General features: G+C 46.6%; 1 protein-coding gene and 1 long non-coding RNA gene across 6 annotated transcripts; both read right to left on the reverse strand.

Moving 5' to 3' along the window:
• Positions 1-4,713: 4,713 nt before the first annotated feature.
• On the reverse strand, positions 4,714-5,485 carry CUNH11orf96 (chromosome unknown C11orf96 homolog). The gene has a single exon (XM_017806082.1). The coding sequence runs from the start codon at positions 5,467-5,469 to the stop codon at positions 5,107-5,109; it is 363 nt and encodes a 120-aa protein (XP_017661571.1). The 5' UTR covers positions 5,470-5,485; the 3' UTR covers positions 4,714-5,106.
• Positions 5,486-7,827: 2,342 nt separating this feature from the next.
• On the reverse strand, positions 7,828-14,257 carry LOC108493110. Of its 5 annotated transcripts, none has more exons than XR_001873349.1 (6): positions 13,956-14,257; positions 12,411-12,544; positions 10,387-10,436; positions 10,180-10,278; positions 9,015-9,183; positions 7,828-7,995 (listed from the first exon to the last, which is right to left on the reverse strand). It is a non-coding gene; the product is annotated as an uncharacterized LOC108493110 (long non-coding RNA). The 5 variants fall into 5 exon arrangements; XR_001873348.1 differs by having other exon boundaries at positions 13,921-13,980; XR_001873351.1 differs by lacking the exons at positions 12,411-12,544; positions 13,956-14,257 and adding exons at positions 11,154-11,241; positions 11,779-12,040.
• Between the last annotated feature and the right edge of the window lie 1,249 nt (positions 14,258-15,506).

The raw sequence follows: 15,506 nt of genomic DNA on the forward strand, positions 1-15,506 counted from the left end.
TGAAGTTGTGTAAGGCTGTGTGAAGCTTCAGAGTATTCTGGGCAGGATGCAGCATGGGAGAAGTGTCTTGGACATTTCAAGCCAGTCCAGAAACATGCTCAGCGACATCAGCAAATTGTATGAATGTACAAGGAGCAAATCCAGATCAACTCCAGAGTACAGCTGGACCAAAGCCAATTTGACACCAGTGCAGCCAAAATCAGGATCTGTCCCTAAGCTATTTATAACATAGCATGGCATTTGCCAACACAGGAGTCATAAATGCATAATTACTAAGTTCACACATTTAATAGCCCCAAAGCTGATGCTCTGGCACGAGACACCATTACATGACTCTGACTCCACAGTTATTGGCTTTGCAGGAAGTATTTCCTTCTCCCCTGGTACCAGTTAAAGTAATTGCACTGTCAATTAAATATCTGGAGGTGCTTTGTTCTACAGTCAAGGGTTGGGCTGCTCTGCTATTAGCAGCACTCACTCTAGACTAGACAGACCAGGCACAGGTGCATACATGTGGTAAGATGCTGCTTAGAAACTAATCCCTTCCTACAATTAATTAAGTCCTCCAACTTCAGTCACCTGACTTCAGGTGGCTACTCAAGGGGAAGTGAAAGACCATGTACTACTTGTTGATAAAGCCTGGAGGGTTGAGATGGTGACCTCCCTGTACTGCGCAATGGCCTCCTACTTCAGGAGAAGGGGAGATACTCTTGTTTGTGTTATTACTGGACACCTGATTATTTTCTGCTCAGGATGTAATCTTGCATCTTTACAGCATAAAAAACACCCCTACGGTTAGGAGCCAGCCTTGCTGAAGCACTGTACACAGCTTGCATGCTCTATTTAAGATGGCTGTGAAAAGTCAAACCGCAAATCCAGGGCACCATCACTGCACTGCCAGTCTGAGTTCTGCACAGGGATTTCAGACGATATGCACCTCCCCAAGGTTTTTTTCCCCCACAGAAATGCAAGCCCCATGTACAAAAGACAGCTCAGGCTGAGCCATGCCATGGGAGCTGAGGTTTAAACAAGCCTAGACGCAGCCTGGAGAACCATGCTGATCTCTCTGGTGGTGTCTCAAAAGCCTGCATGTAAGACTGGGAGCCATGGAGGCTGAGGTCTATGAACAGTGCCAGGGAGTCACAACCTCATGGAGGGCAGCCAGCAAATGGCTGGCACTGCTGACGTTTGAGAAACCACAGCAATCAGATTTGCTGGAGCTCACCCATCAGTCCCTTTTACACTGCAATTTGTTCGCTGTCAGCCTGACAATTAAATAGATGCCTGAGTTTGTGTTTTGTCCCACGGGTCTGCTGTCACTTAGGAGGTTAGGTAACAACAGTTGTGTGGTGCTTCTTACCCAAAGCAGTGTCCCACAGTCCGTCCACTGTGCTGCTGCAGAATCAGACCCACAGCACAGGTAAAGGTCACAAGATATCATTAACCAGCTCCTAAAGCAAACGCATTTTCAGGATCCCAGCACAGAAACCTGCAGGAATTGCAAGCACTTTGTCATATTTGTTCCTGATAACAGCTCCACTCCAAAGTGTCCCCAGTGAATCCCTGGAAACTCAGGGGTAAGAGAAGTTATCCAAGAGCAGAGATGGGGCACACACAGCTAGGAAAGGAGACTGTCCTCAGTCTCTTGAAGTGGACACTAAATTGCACCCAGAAATCCTCCATGAATTACTGAGTTAAATTTAGCTAAAATGTTTTCAAAAAGAGCAGAAAAACCTTGTCCATAAGATGTACAAAGAGGATTTTTTTCCTCTGATGCCAGTAGAGCAACAATACTACACTCTTCAGAGCCCCTCTACACTGGTCAGGCCAAGTAAGGTGCAGAGGTACAGATCCACCACGCCAGCATGATCAGCTTTACACTAACACAGCATTTCAACACAAGCACAGGGGAGAAATGCTGACAGGCTTGAAGGGGACTGGACACAAAACAGAAAGAGAGTAAAAAAACTGCTTTCAAGTTCAAGCTTTTACTGACCGGATGATCCTCTTGCCACAGAGGACAGAATGATTTACACATGAAGTGATACGAGAATAAAAGACAGTCCCATTAAAGACAAATTTGCTGTGCAATTTCCTGTAACTTGGAAAAATAGTGCTGAAGAAACTCCTGGGATGCTCAGTCTCCCCTCTGCCCTGAGACATCTCCTGCTGCACCATGAAAGATTGGCTCCCAGCTCCTTCCTGTGCAGACATGGAATGCTTGTGCCTACTCACTGCCATGCTGAGCATCACTGTAAGTGGCATCTGTTGGATGCTTTTAAGCTGTGAATTGATGAAGGGAAATGTACGACCCACATCTCAAGCCTAGGGAGTGGGTGATAGACTCAGAACCCTTTGATACAGTCATTACCCTCACTAAAGGGAAATTAACAGGTCTTCCTGAAATCCTTACAGGACAGATAGTCACAATAGTCATGACACTAAAAAGCACTGCAAGAGAAACCTTCAAAATTAGCAGCACAGGAAGACTGGAAGGGAGGTTTATTTTTCCAGCTGTATTCAGGAAGGCCTATCCAGGACAGAGCTAAATCACCCTGGCTTTTCACCCTTTTGCCTTGATTGTAACTGTTTGGAAGATAAACACTAGCCTATATTTAGCACTGGCATCTCCCATGTTATTCACTCTGAAATGGAGAAGAAAAATGTTAACAAAGAACAGTTGAAGAGAAACTTATTTATTCAGCCTAACGACTGGAATATGCCATTTGCTCCAAAGATTATGCTACAACAAATTCTCAAATCCTCTTTGTCCTCTGTGTTAACACCCACATTTGTCTTTTGAAGCAGGCGTATTTTCCCCCTTCCAGGAAGCGAGTATCCAATGCTCCACTGCTGGCTGGTGCAGCACAACCTCCTGTGCCTCCTGTGTGGTGGTACCACAGCTGCAGGATGAAGCAGGGATGGGAAGGGCTAGTAATCCCAGGTGCTGAACAGAAATCATGAGCATGGACAAGGATCATGCACTCACAGCCTCTTGAAGCTACAACACACTTTGTGTGTCACAGGGATTTGTACCAGAGGTGAAAGCAAAAGGAGACTGAAAAGTAGCCTAAAACCTGCAGTATGGAAAAGATGCTATTCAACCTCTGGAAATCTTATGGAGCTCATTAGCTCACTGCATACATTATGCAACATTTAGGCACATGGCTAAATGTTCCCACAGATGTTGCAAACCCTTCCACAACCCCAAAACTCCCAAAATTGTAACAACATTGGGAATTTGTTGAGGAAAATAAGCCCAGCTGCTGGTAATTGATTATGTCTTACTGATTCCAGTTTGCCTGTCTGACTGAAAGCTGTTCTGGAGGTCAAGTTGCTTTGCTTTGTGCATAGATATTGTGTATATATGTACTGCATCTACAGAGAAAGCAATCATCACGGTCTAACGGCAAAGGGAGACAAGCTGTTTCACAGACTGCATACAGGAAGACAGATAGGGTAATTTAATGCTTTTTTTACAAGGAGGTTGAGTCAGAGTCCAGATTTGTTTCCTTACCTGCTGAATTCCATGCACAACCCTCCCCTGGTGCTGGAGGTCAGATGGCTCTCCTACTGCAAGGGAGCTTTAAAACTCTTCCTGTAGTTGGTGAAGGACTTGTTCAAAACCAAGCCACCCCCCATGCCCTCTAATTTTTTTCAGCTTTAAACTAGAGAGAGACAGGCTTCAGTTGTGCCAGAGCTGGCAGCCACCGCCAGGTTTCTTGCTCAAGTCATCTGCTTTCTCCAGTGCCCAGAGGGTACAACTCTGTGGTTGCAGTCCTAACTAGGCATCCTGTTCTCCTGCACCATGTCCATCTTCTTCCCTCTGCTCCAGCCCTTACCTCTCTCTTTTGATCAGTATGATTGCGCTTCAAGTCAGGACATAAAAGATGTAACTCCCAAAAAATCATACCAGAGAAATATTAGTTAGAGGCTACAGCTCAGTATCATCTAATACCTGCTAACTGCCAGAGGCTTGCCCTGAAGAAAGATGCTCCCACGGGATCACAATATTAGCACAAGAATATTTCAAGAGAATGGAAAAAATACAGTGAGAATATTTTCAGCCCAGGAATTTGCTTTTCATTCTGCAGAGAACTTCAGATGCTCCTCAGCAAATACGCCATAGACAGAGAAAATCTTACATACACCTGCACACACACACACAGACACACATGCAGAAGCCTCACAGAAACTTCAGTCCTATAACAATTAAAATCCCTATGCTTTTTAACTCCAAGAGAAGCATGACCACATAGTACCACTTGCTCTAGTAAATAAAATCACATTCTGCCCAATTACTAAACCTGCAGCACTAAATAATTCAGAAGGGGAAGGGGAGAAGAGACAAAAACAACTTGCATGAGAACAGAAAGTATATATGCACTTTTGTGAATGCAGGAGGCTTGCCCAGTTGCATTAAGGTTCTCAGACACAACCAGTTACAAACACTCCTCAAACATCAATTCAGGTTAACATAAAGATCTCAAAGAAGCAAAAAAAAGTTGTCTAAAATCCAGCTAACTTGATTTTTGTCTCAGCAGCTTATACCTGACAGTACAGACTGTAAAACCACTCTGAGCAGCATCCCCGAGGAAAGCACTGCTGGTTCCCTACTAGCTACCGACAGCATTTAAATTCCTTTAGCCTACAAAGGGGAAAGGCAGCTGAAGGAGGAGAGTTGGATCACCCAAACAAGGACAGCCCGATAAGTACTGTGCAAATATATCGGATTTTATTACTCCTTTATGGAAATGATAACAGACATTCAGGTAGAAACATATTAAATTAATGCAGTCAACAGTTTAAATGCAAAAATAAATATAAAGTCCAGCAGCTCAATGCATCTAAAACAGCTATTTTCTTCTAACGAATAGAAAAGATTTCTTTTTTTTTTTTGTCTTTTAAATGGAGAGTTTCATACAATCAAATAGAAACGAAGGTACAAGCGCTTTCTTAGAAAACATCCCAACGCGGCCGCCCGCTTCGGGCGCTCTTGGGCCTGCGGCGGGGCAGCTCCCTGCAGCCCAGTCCGTGCCGCCGCCGCCGGCCGCGTCCCGCCAGGTCCCGCCGAGCCGGGCGGGGTCCCGCCGGCCCCCACTGCCCTCAGAGGGCCGAGTCCGAGTCGCTGGAGTCGAGGCTGTTGCGGAGGCGGCAGCTGCCCAGGCGGTCCCGCTGGATACTGAGGTTCTGGGTGCTCCGCCGCAGACACTCCAGCGACTGCAGGAAAGACTTCTTGGCCTTCTCCTCCTCCATAGGGGACACCCCCTCCTCCTCGACCTCCTGGATCTCGTCGAAAGTCACCGGCTGCGTCTTGAAGCGCGACTGCCGCGGCCGCCGCAGTTTGCCCCTGGGGGCCTTGGCGGGGCGGGCGGGCGGCGGGAACTCCTCGGCCACGCACACGAAGTGGGGCATCACCGCCTGGTAGCTGGAGCAGATGCCCATCAGCTCGGCCGGCTTCGCGGCCATCCTGCCGCCCGCGGGAGCGCCCGCCGCGGGGGCCGGGGCCGGCGGAGCGGGGCTCGCTGCCTCGGCCGTGCCGGGCGCCGGGGCTCCGGTGGGCAGCGGTGGCCGGGCAGGGACGGGCCCCGCGGAGCGGTGCGGTACCGCGCGGAGCAGGGCTGTCCGGAGAGGCGCGGTGGGCAGCGGAGTGCGGTGCAGTGAGATACGGAGTGCGGTGCGGAGCGCGGTGCCGAGATGCGCGGTGCCGAGATGCGCGGTGCCGAGATGCGCGGTGCCGAGATGCGCGGTGCGGTACCGTCCGGTGCGGAGCGGAGCGATGCCAAGAGGCGCGGTGCGGGGCGATGCAGAGGCGCAGTGCGATGTTCCCCCAGTGCCTCAGCGGAGCCGCTGCCGCTGCCGCCGGGGCTCGGCAATGTTATATAGCCGGCGGTGCCCCGCGGGAGCATGCTCAGACAGTAGCATGCTCACGCGGCAGCACGCCCAGACGGCAGCGGAGCCCACTCGCGGCCAGCCCGGCGCTCCCTCCTGCCTGACGTGTCCCCGCACCGCAGTTCCCGCGCCGCCGCCCCCGCCCGCCGCGTCCCCTGGAAGCGGGGGAGCCACCGGAGTAGCCTTGGCGCTCCATCCTATCTCCCCTTCCCGTTCCCTCTCCCCGCCCGAGGGTACGCTCCCTCCTTTCCCCCGGGCTCCGGACCCCTCTCCTCAGGGCATCCCTCTCCTGCCTCGCGACGCCCAGTGGAGCTTCAGCTGGATCCCGGACATCCACGGCGGTAGTTCAGCTTTCTGCATCTCACCTCGCAGCTGTTTTGTTTTGTTTTTAATCAATACCATGATTTCTATGGCCGTGAAAGAGTACCAACAGACTCGTCACATCAGCTTTCAGCTGATCATCGACGTCAGAGTAACGTACCCATAGTTAAAGGAACCCCCAAGTCAAGCCCAAATCTGAATACCCTAATGGTACAGTGACCCAGATCTAAACTACACAGATCACACAGGATGGTCCCAGGCAAGATACATCAGCTGCTGAGAGTTAAGCAGGACTCGGGGATCTTGTTCCCAATTCTGCCACCTCTAACATAGCTTTAACACCTGCTTCAGTGTGACTCCATTTTTTTCCTTTTAGAAGGGATCTTAACATTTCCCATTCCCCTGTGGGCTCTCTTCTTCAATAGGATGCAGAATCAGATTCTCAGACCGAAAATGGCATACAAGTATTACTGAGCTGAAACAAAGGCTTGCAAATTAGTGACGGCTGGAACCACACTCTAAAGCTGTGTGTGCCAAGGACTCTCAGTGATGGAAAAACCCAACAACGTAAGAAAAATATTTGATGGGAATAGGAAAGGACCCAGAGGGAAGCAGAGTAGAAAAGTATGAAGGAGGAAGAGCCTGAAATGGTAAGTCTGTCTCCTCTTCAGGGTTAATGTTAGACTATTCCCATAAAAACATTCTCCAGGATAGCTTCACCCACTCGAGGATATTTTTAAAGCTTAGTTAGGAACTGGGAAGGAAGCAGAGGCTTAGCAACGTTATCAGAAATCCTGGTCTGTGCTGCCAAGGGGACAAGGACGACACACTCAGGGCCCTGGGGTTTGCCGAGCAGTCAGTCAGTGTTCAGTTGCACACACAGCACATCACTGCAGTGGGGAGGTACTCGGGGCATTGCCAGTACCAGTTAGCCCACAGAGGGATCTACACACACTTACTCCAGCAGCCCTGAGTCCTATGACCAAGCTGCAGACAGTGCGAGTTTGTTGTGTTTTGCCATAAAATAAGTTGTTTGTGCCAAGAAAGACAAACAGTCTGAAAAAAACCCAAAAGATTACATACAGCATACACATTCTGTGCCATAGTCCAGCACACAGAAATGGCCTTATTTTTGTGAGTTCACCATCAGAAAGTCTCAACGTTGTCTTTGGGTAAGGCTTGGGACTGGTCCTTCCTCTTTTCAAACTGCCTTAGCAGTGGCAATATTTTGGGACCTGCACTGGAAACAAATCCCTGTAAATTACAGCCCTGTCTCAAATGGAATAAAATGAAACAAGAATACAGTTTAAGGAGAGAAGAGAGCAGAAGCATTCACTAGTGTATTTCCAGAAGGCTGACTGCTTTGCCCCTTGCCAGTGTAAAAGAAACATTAAGAGACTTGGCTTTATGAAATACCTGGCTGCAATCTCTTGGCTTCCTGGCTCCCCAAGGCAGCTTTAGGGCCAGGTTCAGTTTGAAGCCTTTTTGTTGGAAGATACAATTAGCTTAATAAGGGAATAATTTTCTTTTTGGTCAAATTGAATCATTCCAGCTTGCAGAAGGCTGTGTTTTTGCTGTTGATTTTAATGGCTAAATTTAGCCCATACAGCCCTGCTGCTGTACAATAACGTTCTCTCAAAGAGCTCCATTTACAACTGCTTTAATTCCTCACAACTTGATTCTGCAGCACGGTGAGGGCCAAACTGTTTCCTCAGTACAGCTCTCCAAGAAGACAAGCCTGATGACCAGTTTGTAGGCCTTCTGGGGCTGAGCATGTCTATCCTGCAGAAATGAGATGACACAGGAGCCTTGTTCTGTCAGAAAAGCATCTCACATTCATTTGAAGCAAGGTAAATTTAATCTGCTCCAGCCCAAAAGGATCCAAAGTTCAGCCAAAAAAAGGCTGGTTGACTTGATATCTGAAATTCAACACGTGTCCCCAGTCCCAACTGCCTGTCTGGTTTCCTGCAGAAAGTTCAGTATGAAGGCAAACTCAAGTAGAGCAAACATTTGATCCCTCACAAATATGATTATAAAATGCTCTGGGAAATTTCAGTGCTGAGTTGGAGCAAGATCACCATGGTAATAACCGGGAGGCCTTGAAGATTTTATTTGAGACAATTCAGAAAAAATATCCTGTGACATAATCCCCCAAGTTAGATCTGCAACACGCTAATGTAAAAACTATATTTACTCCAGTGGTTTAAATCATGACTTTAATCTCAGTGGCTCCCGGTATTGAAATGTGACCGCATGGTATAGATTACAGACACTCTCTGCCACAAGGATCATCAGATCCTGCATAGTACAGTGTTGAAGTCACTTTGTACACCAGCACACTGCACAGGGGCTGGAGGGAATCTTTACTCACAGCTGAGAACACTTCAAATGTGTGTTTGGGGCCTTGGGAAGTTCGAACTCCAGTTTCATAGGAGAAGAAACAAGTAACACTGCTGAAACAGCACTATGGAAATTAGTTTGTCATCTGTTCGTTCGTTTAACAATGTGATGATAGAAAACACACACAGCCTATTAATTATTATTCCTCTTGCTGACTATCAGATTGAATGCCACAGAAGGGAAAAGAAAGATTAAAACGAGGATGGAGGGAGATAACCACCTGTAGCTGGGCAGTCCCAGTGTGAATACCCTGAACACCACAGTTTGTGTCCCAAAATGGAGCAGTAACCCTGCTGTCAGAGTCGATGGGGCCCCTTGAGAGCCAGCAGCATAAGCTGCTTCCCAGCAGGATGCTTTAGTCCATCCCCAGCACACAGGTTTCAAATATCCTCAAAACATACTTGAGAGTAAAAGCTGCCTCTTGCTGTCCTGGCAGGTGGCATTTCCAGCCATACTGCTGTGCCATCACACCTTGCTGTGCACATCTCCACTCAACGTCCTACTCGTTGAACTCATTTCCGTCAGGACATAGGAAGGAGTTGCTGTTCCCTCTCCACTACATTTCACACCCTGAAACAACCATTTTTAAAATAGTAATGAAAACATTCAGATAACTGCAGTCTAACAGATACTGGCTTACAAACTGGAAAGGACACACCAAATAAACAGGCAGCCAATGCAAGCTACCTCTAAAAGCAGAAGGTGAGTCTTCCTGTCTCTTTCTCTGCATGCACACATGCACATTTGATTTAAACTTGAAATTGCACCTTGCATTCCCTGGGCTATGTAGAGAGTCATCCTGCCTGGCAGCATCTGGGGGCAGCTGTGGGGAGCCCTGCAGCCAGCAGCATAGGTGAGGAATAAGCCTGTCTCCCCTCTGCAGCAGGCAGGCGTTGGCAGGGCCTCAGCTGCAGGATTGGAAATTTCCGTAGGCAAGACAAGATTTGGCTTGTTCTGCAGCACACTCTGCTTCCAGCCTCCTGCAGGCCAGGGCTTTCCTTCACACCCTGAGCACCATGATTTTTGTGCCCTACAGCATGGGATGAGGGGGAAGCCTCAGGTAATAAGGGGTGAGGAAACTCCCTGACAGCACTTAACGTATTTTGGAGAGCAGATAAATTCAGCAAGGCACCCATGAGTGGCAGCAGGAGGCTCAGGTCCCTGCTGGGATCTTTGCAGGCAGCTTGTGAAAAATTATTTCTACTAAAGCTACTTCCATGTAAAAGCTCTTCCCAGTGTACCAGGGATTTGCTAGGATGGGCAAGTTCTCCGAGGGATGTTTCAAACTGGATGTTTTAATGCACGAACTACAGGTGTATGGAAGGATTTTTACATCTCCCTAGGCAGTCTGACACAGAAATGGTATCATCTTGCCACTTATTGAAGTTTCAAGATAATTCTCTGAGCAAAATAACATTTTAAAAGGTTTTTCTTTTTTTTATATGTCTAATTTTTATACGTACCTTGGCCATTTTAGCTGAAAAATTTCTTTCCAAATTAGCCTAAAGTAATGAGCAGGAAATTCAGCCAAGTTATTAATTCCCAACTTTTTCTCTTTACAGATACCTTCATGGCACGATCCTCCTCAGTCCATCTTTGAAGCCCAGCTCCTCCTCTTCCCTGTCTCTGCTGTGTTTCCTGTTCCCTCTTCCTCAGTTCCAGCCACTACAATTTTAGCAGACCCAGACCCACCAGCTCAGCAATGCTTCCTTGCACAGGGACATCATGGTGTTCCCCATCCCTGACAGTGCCTCTCACCAGCTGGGGACTCACCTGTGACCAGATCCGGGAGTGGGACCATTTCCTTCTGGCTCAGCAGCCAGCTGAGGACATACCCATACTATGACTGTAGGTTGTGACAAACACTCGTCAATACTTGTGAAAAGCTCATGATACAACACAGTTAATACAAAGTATGTGTATTCAAAGCTCCTACCCCCTCAAATATCTCAGTTTCAGTCTTGCCTGACTTTTTACAAGCTGCAATAAATCCCATAAAGCTTCTACCCAATGCCATTCAAAGTACTAACTAAAATGTTTGAATGTATTAATGCTTCTCACAGAAATGTATTATTTTATTCTCTATACAGAACTGTTTTAATTGTAAAGTGATAGCTGAAGTGAAAAGTCAGCGTGTTTCAGTAGCACCTCACAAGTTAACAGCATTTGGCTGTCACCACACCACTAAGAGGAAATGTAGTAACAAAAGTCTTTGTTTTGAAAGAGACATGCAAAGTATTCCCCGACAAATATTGCTACATTAAATTTCCCTTGTTTGGCCCGACAAGCATCAGGACGGATGGTAGCTTTTCCCAGCACTGTTACTAATGTATCAGGACAGGATGCTACAAGGATACAAGATAAAAGTGCGGTTCAGACAACTGGAGACAAGGGATTGCAGAAAACTCAGCTCTTTAAAGAATGAAACTATACTTTAAACAAATCAGGTGACTAACTACTTTGAATATTTCTGCTGGTTAAAGCTGCTGCCACTTGGAGTAAAATTAACCTCTAACCTTCTTTAACTGTTGATGTATTACCGTGTCTAGCTGCTACTGTGATACTATCCATTAAGCAGCGCAGAAATAAGTATTTCTAGTCCAGTACTTTCTGTCCCGAGTTCAAAATCTGGAAGAAATGTTTTGTCCCACAAAATTATTTAAGAAGTTTAGAAAAAATAAAAACCCTTTTTGTGTGCAGGGGAGAACATTGCTGATGAACCCTCAGAGTTTCCAACCTTCCACATGGTCCACACTCCAGCTGGTGGCTGGGGGGACGTTGCCAACGGCCAGGCATGCTGTGCTGCCTCCTGGGCAGCGTGTCAGCTGAAGGAGGAGAAATACTACCAGCAAGACAGCGAGGAGAGGAGGATTCTCTCACTCCTTGTCAGGGATCCTCAGCCTAACCCACACCTGTCAGAGCACAGAGTGCCTGTCTTGGTTCCTCTTCTGTACCCAACTGCTGAGTTTTGCAAGAGTTGAAGAAATTGAATTATTTTTGAGACTTCTCATCCTCTCTCAGATTTGGACAAAACTGACTACACATCTCAAAACTGGGGGGGAGGCCTGACCAGCAGAGACCATGGTCACATAGGCTCTAGATGCTTTGAAGGCTGGGCAAAAGGAAAATCTACATGTGTCAAGACTAAAAATCTTAAGTCAGTACCATAAATCACATCTTAGCGCTTCTGATGGATTTTATCTTCCATTTTCTTCTGCAACTAAAATCACTGCAGAGCATCCACATATTTCAGCAGAATAAATTTAATTTTTTCCTCTCTTTTTAAGCCTATTTGTAAGCAATCAAGAAAGAAATCAATTAAAGTCTAGAGATTAAAACAGAAGTTTCTTGACAACTGAACTATCAGACTTCAAGTAACCTAATCCCGGAGACTTTTTTACTCAATCTCTAAACCTTCTGGGGACTTTGGACAAAAATTGCAACAACTACAGTAGTAAATTGCTGAGTGATGGTTCAGCAACTGAAGCCTTGCCTTGCAGAGGGGAGCCAGAGTGGTGCTATTGCTGACAGGCAGAAAGAAAAAAAAGTGTAACCTCACCCCTGTCAGATGAAAGCCTATAGCACCCAAAGCTGAAGAATGCTCTGTTTAACACTAGGAAGCAGCTTTTCTAATGTAAAATAGAGCCACTTTAGTCTCTGTAAGGGAAGTGAAGCCAGGAGATAACTGGTGAAGTCACCAAAGGAAAAAATGATCAGTTCAAAATATAGGGAAGTTACAGAGAAGCAGCCAATGCTCAGGCTGCTGCAGCACCAAGTTGCCACGTTCTGCATCCAACCTGCACTCCCTCACTCCATCGCTCTCCTTGCTCTGAGGCCTGGGAGGATTTCTTCAGGCTGGCTTGTCAGCTTGTTCCAGGGTAGCAATCTCTTCTCTGCTATGAGTTGTGATGACTTCATCGACGCTGGGAAACTGCAGATATTGGCAAAGGTTGCTGAAGGTACAGTTTTTCAGACGCTGCCCTACTGATGTGCCTGCTGCCTCCCCTCCCCTGAGCAGGGGAGGGTTGAGTGGGTACCAGTGCTGCATCCTGGCCATGCTCAGCCTGCAGCCATTCACTGCTTCCCAACAGAAAACACCACCAGGCAATTTTAAATCCCTCTTGCACTACCAGCCCTTGCTTCTTCCAAAAAATTGAGCAGTCTGCATCTTGTGGCCGCTCCTTTCCAAGCCCCCCCAGATAACTCAAGCTAAAGGCATGACGTGCCGGTCAGCCAGGCTGTCTTCTCCTCGGCACAGTGCGGAAATCCAGCATGGACCTGCCTCCAGAAAGCAAGACGTGGGAGAAAGAACTGGGAACCATGTAAATTCTGCAGCCTAACAAACCCAGCACCAGGCTGGGTCTGTGGGTTATGTATCTAGGCCAGTACACCCTCTGGCAAATCACATCTCTGCTCACTCCTGATTTATCTTCTGCTCTCTGCATCAGAAGCTCTTCAGGGCAAAAAGCCTTCCTGCAGCCCTCCCTAATGATGATGTGGACCCAATGGTCAGTGATAAGTCACAGCTACAAATCCCATCCCACCCAACACCACGGCTCCTTTTAGCCTGTGAGTTCCTCCAAGTAGCCTGTTTTCTGCTCTTTTCTGCTATAAGGGATCATGCTCTGGCAGCTTACTTCCCAAGGTCAGCCACTGCAGGTTGCATGGCAGCCTGCCTTGGCACATAGGCATTGCTGGAAACACGTGCCCAGGAGCTGAGGAGGGCACTGGCAGCTCAGAGATCAGCTATAACCAACCCACTCTTCAGTGTGGACCTGTGTGATGTCTCGACCATGGGACTAGAGCAACAGAATAAAAATCACCCTCTGTGACCAGCAAAGCAGCTGCACACACAGCTATAGTCAGAAACAACTTTTGGTTGAGCATCATGCTGGATCCAATAAGCACTGTCTGTCAGGATGATCCCCTGTGACTTGAAGACTCTACTCTGAGTCTTGCTCAGCCAGCAAAACCTCCTGTGTGTACAGAACAAAGTTTTTGTTTCTGCTGTGAAATCTAAATCAAACAATGGGGGCCATGGAACAGACCTCCTTGCTCCACATTCTGATTAAAATTCTTCAATACAGTTTTTACTTTCTTTACTTCAAACAAGGCCTCCTAGCTCCCCCAAGATGTGCCTCTCCAGTATGAGCCACCAAAGACCTGCCAGCTTCAAGGGAGTTTGTAATAACTCCACAAAGCTGTACTGAATGCTACACAGAAGAAGAATGAGGTAAATTAAATAGGGCAACAGGGGAGAAAACACTCTCGTGGCCAACTGCTGCTGAGCCCCTCTGTAACCCTCACCAGTCACTCTCAGGTGTGCCAAGAAGAGATGATACCTGCAAGATCTCAGCAGAAGTTACGCACAGGGAGGACAGGCCAGGGAGCTCCAATTTAAACAAACGTTCCAGGTTGCTATGGAAACCTCAAGGATGGAAAAGAAGCACCTTGAAAACAAAACATAGTGAGGCAGCTTTCATATCCACTCTGAAAAGGTTTATGACCAGAAAAGGCAAAGTGGGTGTTAAATGCCTTTTAGCTATGGCAATAGTAGCAGCACTTGAGGAGGAGGCGTTACAGATTTGCAGCAGCCATCATACGCACATTCTTCTATCCCAAACCCCAGAAAAACAGTCCTCTCTACTTTGCCAATACTACTGTATGAAAATTCTGATTTCTTAACCCCTTCCTGGCACCCTGTCTCCTTCCACATTACTGTTCTAGCTATATATTACTATATGTAGCTATACTAAGCCCAACGTGACAAGTGGAAAATATACAGCTAGAATTAATCTGACACAGAAGGAATAAAACTATCTGCAACTTTAAAGTTAATCAAGACTGAAAATCTTAGAGTTCTTTTCACCAAAAAAAAAAAAAAAAGAAACACGGGGCAGAGAAATGACAGAACTTTGTTATTGATTTTAAATGGTGTGTACTCAGATCAACCCAGTGTGGCCCAACAGTGCAGTATTCAGTCAGACACACTCCAACCTCATCAAAAGTTTGTGCTGGAACGAGTTGTGGGTTTTTTCAGAACAGCTCCATCCTGCATGTTCCCTCATGGAGGCAGGCCACCATCCATCCTTACCAAAGACAGCTTCCATTCGTCCTCTCCTTCCCATCAATTCCTAGGGCCATTTTGGAAAAGGTCATGGCTGTTTTGGAAAAGGGAATCTTAACTGGGGTTACTAGTAGACTCCCCTCTGCTTGAAAGCCACAGACAATGAACAGTTCAAAGGAATGCAGTTTTTGAGCTTTTCTTGGAAGAGACACACAGACTCTGCTGAAATCTTTAAGGTCCCTTCCGACCCAAAACATTCTATGTTTCTAAGAAACAGGAAAAGAGTAAGCTCACAGTTTATATCTTCTACACAAAAAAATAATCACACCTGCAGCAGGGAGCATATGAGATGTAACTAAATAGGAACAAATGACAATGAAAGGGAGAGGGGAGAGGAAAATGCTCCAAAAGGTAGTTTGTGAGACACAGGAATACAAGGAATATGGAAAATAAAATTCAGAGGTGCTCTGTAGGCAAAGCAGCTCTTAGTATCACTGCAGTCCCTCACATGAACAGAGTCTGGTAATAACAGCAAAAACAAAACCCCCGAAGCAACTTCCCTGCCCTCAAATCCTCCATATGTATAAACTACATATTTTACTTTAACTTAATGTATTCTGAGTTTAAATCATTTTTCTAAAACTTTCTGGCTGAGAATATTGTACTGCGAAAACAGTCCTGGGAAGGAAGAAAGGAAACTTTATAACTGGAAAATAAGTCTTGGGTGGCATTTTCAGAAATATTGTTTTCAAATCCATGTTACTAGGGGAAAGGTTCCTCCACCTATCTTTAAGTTAAAGAATGGAACCTAACTGAGTATTCAGCA

Source organism: Lepidothrix coronata, unplaced genomic scaffold (genome assembly GCF_001604755.1).
Source record: "Lepidothrix coronata isolate B3197 unplaced genomic scaffold, Lepidothrix_coronata-1.0 Scaffold1, whole genome shotgun sequence".
Classification (NCBI taxonomy): domain Eukaryota; kingdom Metazoa; phylum Chordata; class Aves; order Passeriformes; family Pipridae; genus Lepidothrix; species Lepidothrix coronata.

What these genes read in the sequence shown, in the direction of transcription:
- CUNH11orf96 (XM_017806082.1), bottom strand. Translation starts at nt 5,469, where the DNA reads ATGGCCGCGAAGCCGGCCGAGCTGATGGGCATCTGCTCCAGCTACCAG.